Genomic DNA, 5,945 nt, shown 5'->3' with positions numbered 1-5,945 from the left:
ATAGATAGATAGATAGATAGATAGATAGATAGATAGATAGAGTTTTTAAATTTTTATGTGTATGAGTATATTGCCTGCATGTATGTGAGTGCACCAATGTCATGCAATGCCACAGAGGTCAGAAGAAGGCTTCAGATTCCCCTGGAACTGGAGTTAAGGATGGTTCATAGCCGCCATGTGGGTGCTGGGAATTGAACCCGGGTCCTCTGCAAGAGCAGCCAGTGCTCTTAACTGCTGAGCCATCTCTCCAGCCCCTGTAACCAGTTATCTTTAGATCAGAAATTTGTCTTACTGGATATTGCTAGATTAGTAAAATAACTATTGGATGTCATCATTAGCTATGTATTTATGTTTTACCGTGAAAATTTTCAACCACGTATAAAATTAAGAAGAACAGTGTATACCCATCAATGAGTCAATGTTATTTGGCTTACTGCTATAGTTGTTTTTAAAGAGACGGTCTTAGTGGATGCTGATCATTTTACTTCCCTGAGTTTTATTACCATTAAAATAAATGTTTTAGTATAGTAACTATTAGTTTTGAATGACAAGTTTCATTTGGTGGTAAATGTTTAGTTACTATTATTAAAAGTGATTACCTCAGCTTAGATAAACTTCAAGGAGAACTGTACTGTTTTTCTGTATGATGAAAATTGCTTGAAATAAAGGGGCTTCCAACTGAAGCACAAAACATTTAAATTATATGGTGTTTTGCTAGGGCCTTCATAGTAAAAATATAACATTTCCTGTACACATAGATGTGCCAAGCACTGTGCTAAGAGCTTTGCAGGCACGCACTTTTAAACCAACCCTGTGAGGCATGCTTCTTGTCTCATTTTACAGGTAAGGACTCAGAAACTGTGAATGATTAGCATTATTCGTTTACTGGCCAGAATCGCCTGACAAGTACTGGGCAGAACATACTTCTTTAAAAATTGTGTTTCATGGGGCTGGAGAGATGGCCCAGAGGTTAAGAGCACTGGCTGCTCCTGCAGAGGACCTGGGTCCAATCCCCAGCTACCACATGACAGCTAACAACTATTGGTAACTCTGGTTTCACGGGAATCAGACACCCTCTTCTGACCTCTATGGGCACTGCATGACACAGATGCACTTACATACATGCAGGCAATACACTGATACACATAAAACAAAAATAATAAATAAAATATTTTAAAATTGTATTTTATTTCTATAAATGATGTTTTGAAGGGTTAAAAATATTGGACTTTCACCATTAGGATCCAATAGTGGTGTGATAAACATTTTCCATAGTAATTGTTTCAATTACTATAGAACTTTTCATCTAGAGCCAGAAAGACAGGTCACAGGGAGATGTAGGAATGATCACGGGAGACAATGCAAAACCCACATGGTTCCCTCAGAACAACAGGAAAGGCACAGGGTAACTCTGCAATGAAAAATATTGAGACTATAAAGAAGACCAAGTAATGTATTTTGGGTTTCAAGTCATCACTCTGAAGTTTCTATATATAATAAATTAATACTTTTCTTGTTGTCTTTATAAATTTGGACATAACAAAAATAGTGACTTACGTGTCAACAGAAATAAGTTTCTTTTCCTCATTGTCAGAAGCATAGTTCCAAACTGCTTCAATAATTCCGATGTAATAACGCTTATCTCTTGTCCAGACTGGGGTACCGTGTAAAAACAGAAAAGTACCAAGTATCAAAAGCCTCATTTTCCCCTCCTGCAGCCTGAGATATAAGATGAAGTAAGAAGCAGGCTATTTTATAAATAAGGCTCTCTTCCTCTGTTTGCTTAACTGACACAATTTAATGTTGCACAAGAGTAAATCATTTCGTCAAAGCAAATAACATTTTCCAGTTCAGTTGGTTCTGGTAAATCCAGGGGGAAAAAAAAGGAAAGAGCTCCCGGCTGGCAAGCTTCTCTAACTACAAATGGAATGTCAACCGTTATTGTTGGACCCACTGGAATGTGCGTAACTCTGTGGAACTCTGTGCGGTCTTCCATTCATTGTGTAAACTACAAGAGGGCAGAGGACATCTCTAAATGCTCCCTTTGTTCCTCCAGCAATCCGAGGCACAAGATAGCCCACAGATAGCCAGCTCTTAAGAAACCAAGGTAACCACTGTAGAAAATGAATCGAAAGTTGCAGCTGTCCTAAAAGAATAACAAAGTCTGACTTGCAACTTTTAAGATATGAAACATGATATCTAGCATGCCATAAAGTAACCAGCAAGAGGAGAGATTTCATTTTGAAAGATTTATCTACTCTGTGAGCTCCGAGCACTTCTACGTAAAAACTTTGCCAAGTTGTTCTGTACTGCTATGTGGAAATTAACTGCAGACCATAACAGGACTTGATGTTTTTGTTTGAATTATTATAGAAATCAATCATAAACCAGATAAGCCTGGCATATTTGTATGTGCCTATATCTCAGTTTCTGGGGAGGCCAATATACAATTGCTTGAACCTAGGAGTTTAAGACCAGTCTGGACAATTCAGTGCTGCATCCTACCCCACAAAAAAGTAAAATAAGGAAAAAAAAAAAAAAAAGGGAAAATGATCAGCTACAAATCAACCCGTTTTAAGGCAGAAATATTTTAGTTGATAGAAAATACCCAGGTTTATTAGCCTACAATTTCTCTTATTTTTATTAAATTTTTGCAAGTTTCAAAAAACATATTTTAATATTTAGACCCTCCTCTCCTAGCTGCACCTCTTATAAACCCCCACCAGTTGTCATGTATTCTGTCATATATATTAAGCCCTAATGAGTCAAGTTTTTGGCCCCAGATAGCCTTTGGTGTGCACCCATCCACTATAGCCTGGATAACCTAACATCACACATAAAGAAACCTAACTCTCCCTCTCCCAGTAGTTACCAGTTGCCAATAGATCCTCAACTGAGGCTGGAGTTTCTCCGTACTTTCCCACTTCTTTGTTGGGATTTTGTCTGGTTTGAGTTTGCGTGAGTCTTATGAATGCTGTTTCCATTGCTGTAAATTCATGAGTAACTTCCCAGCTGTCTGGAAAACTGGTTTTTCTTTTTTTGTGTGTGTGTGGTCTTCCACCGCCTCTGGCTCTTTCAATTTTTCTGCCCCCTCCTCCACAATGGTCTCTGAGCTTTGGGTGGCATAGATTTTCCATAACTGGTCAAACCAGAGAATAAGTGTGTGTGAGGTGCTCAGCCCTGAGTGACACAGCTACAATGCAACCTCTACATCTAAGTCTCAGGAAACCTAGTGGAACAGTGGGTGGAAAGCATATTAATGAACCTCTCTAGGGTTGGAGAGATGGCTCAGTGGTTAACATCACTTTCTGTTCTTCCAGAGGACCCAGGTTGGATTCTTATCACCCACGTGATGGCTAACAACTGTCCATACCTCCAATTTCAGGGATCCAATATCCTCTTCTGGCCTCTGTGGGGCATTGCATTCACATGGTGCACTTACATGCACGCAGGCAAAACACTCACACACATAAAATAAAAATAATGAATGAAATATTTTAAAAAGACTATTAATGCATCTCTCAACTTTCACCAAGAAAGCTTCCTCATGCAATAGATAGTTTCTCTTTTCAAAGTAAAGCAAACATGAAATTTAGGGTAGAAGACTTCTCATTAAAACCCAGTCTTTAGTCATGGCACATATAACTAAATGTATAAATGGCCTTTTATAAGCCAAAGAGAATCCTGATGATAGTAGTTGACATTTTTTTAAAGTTTATTACTTTTATTTTATGTGTATGAGTGTATTGCCTGCAAATAGGTAAGTACACCTGTGTTTTTATTACTTTTATTTTATGTGTATGAGTGTATTGCCTGCAAATAGGTAAGTGCACCTGTGTTTTGCAATGCCCGCAAGGACAGAAGAGGCCGTTGGATCCCCTGGAACTGGAGTTACGGACAGTTGTTAGCTGCCATGTGGGTGCTGGGATTTGAACCCGGGTCTTCTGCAAGAACAACCAGTGTTCCTAACCGCTGAGCCACCTCTCCGGCCTGTAGTTGACATTTTATGCTGACATAATGTTTTTTAAATCTAGGAAACCTTACAGCATTAGCAGATGCTGTTGAGATAGGCTGGTGTCGAGAGAACCCTGACATTTTAATAGTTCATTCATTTAGCCAACATTGAATGAGCCCAATGTGTGCTAAGTTCTGTTCTAAGCAAAGGGGTTATAGCAGTGGATAAAACAATTTCAGAGAGCCTACATTCTATTTAGGAGGAACTACCAAAAAATTAAAAGAGAACCACAGTGTCAGTCATAAGTGCTATGGGGGAAAAAATGAAGGAAGAAGTTAATGAGTTCCAGGAAAGGTGTCAGGACAAGGATAAAACCTGATGCTGTCAAGATTCCCAACCCCAGCTTCGGTGTCCTCGTCTGAAAAAGGTCAGCCTCAGACACAGGGCGCCTATTCAGACTGATTTAAATAACCCACGCTGAGGTGCTTCTACGAGCTGGTAACGTGCGTGTGTGTGCGCGTGTGTGTGCGTGTGTGTGTGTTAATGGAACTGAACCTGTGCATGCGTGCGTGTGTGTATGTGTATGTGTGTGTGCGTGTGTGTGCATGCGTGCGTGTGTGTATGTGTATGTGTGTGTGTGTGTGTGTGTGTGTGTGTGTGCACACGTGCGTGTGCGCACACCTTGTGCATCTTAGCCAAACATTCTAAGATTTAGCTTAGTGTTCAGATTATTTATTTATTTATTTATTTATTTATTGACATTTTTTTTAAAGTTTATTACTTTTATTTTATGTGTATGAGTGTATTGCCTGCAAATAGGTAAGTACACCTGTGTTTTGCAATGCCCACGAGGACAGAAGAGGCCGTTGGATCCCCTGGAACTGGAGTTACGGACAGTTGTTAGCTGCCATGTGGGTGCTGGGATTTGAACCCGGGTCTTCTGCAAGAACAACCAGTGTTCCTAACCGCTGAGCCACCTCTCCGGCCTGTAGTTGACATTTTATGCTGACATAATGTTTTTTAAATCTAGGAAACCTTACAGCATTAGCAGGTGCTGTTGAGATAGGCTGGTGTTGAGAGAACCCTGACATTTTAATAGTTCATTCATTTAGCCAACATTGAATGAGCCCAATGTGTGCTAAGTTCTGTTCTAAGCAAAGGGGTTATAGCAGTGGATAAAACAATTTCAGAGAGCCTACATTCTATTTAGGAGGAACTACCAAAAAATTAAAAGAGAACCACAGTGTCAGTCATAAGTGCTATGGGGGAAAAAATGAAGGAAGAAGTTAATGAGTTCCAGGAAAGGTGTCAGGACAAGGATAAAACCTGATGCTGTCAAGATTCTGAACCCCGGCTTCAGTGTCCTCGTCTGAAAAAGGTCAGCCTCAGACACAGGGCACCTATTCAGACGAATTTAAATAACCCACGCTGAGGTGCTTCTACGAGCTGGTAACGTGCGTGTGTGTGCGCGTGTGTGTGTGCGTGTGTGTGTGTGTGTTAATGGAACTGAACCTGGGACCTTATGCATGCCAGGCAGGTGTTCTACCACTGAGCTACATTCCTAGCCCTAGCTAGTAATAATCATAGATAAATGACTTGATATTGAAAACTGAGTCATAGAACCCAGGATGCCCCAAATCTCCTTTTGGACCTCCCCGAACAATTCTGCTTTCATGCCCACCGAGAGGATAAGAGGTCTGAAAACTTGCTCAGATTTCACTGGTCAAGCCCTGTGCCTTGTAAGAAACCTCTCCTTCCCGAAAGGTTCTTTTCCCCAAATGGAACAGTTGCGGGGCATCTTCTAGCAGTTCTCTAGCGAGAGCGGGGGTGTGCTTCTAATTGGCAGGAAACCACTGCATGAACACTCAGATACCCTAGCCAGCTTCTACTCGGTATTCAAACTCAGGCCGAGTGCTGTGGAATGAAGGATGGTGGCCATAGCAACCATCCTCAGAGTGGCTTCCTCCAGAAAATTCTAATAAGCAACCAA

At 40.6% G+C, this 5,945-nt stretch overlaps 1 protein-coding gene across 4 annotated transcripts in view; it reads right to left on the bottom strand.

The window, feature by feature from the left end:
* Cp (ceruloplasmin) overlaps window positions 1-1,729 on the bottom strand; it is a 61,817-nt gene extending 60,088 nt beyond the window's left edge. For 3 of the 4 annotated variants that reach the window (XM_008848041.3, XM_029553526.1, XM_029553525.1), the window contains exon 1: window positions 1,558-1,729. In XM_008848041.3, coding sequence (XP_008846263.1) covers window positions 1,558-1,703 — 146 coding nt within the window. In that variant the 5' untranslated portion in view covers window positions 1,704-1,729. The remainder of the gene's footprint in view (window positions 1-1,557) is intronic. The other variant, XM_017801936.2, reaches the window with a different exon arrangement.
* Between the last annotated feature and the right edge of the window lie 4,216 nt (window positions 1,730-5,945).

The sequence above is a fragment of the Nannospalax galili genome, unplaced genomic scaffold, assembly GCF_000622305.1.
Source record: "Nannospalax galili isolate Female #2095 unplaced genomic scaffold, S.galili_v1.0 scaffold423, whole genome shotgun sequence".
In the NCBI taxonomy this organism is placed as follows: domain Eukaryota; kingdom Metazoa; phylum Chordata; class Mammalia; order Rodentia; family Spalacidae; genus Nannospalax; species Nannospalax galili.
This window is presented reverse-complemented; position numbering and strand designations above follow the sequence as displayed.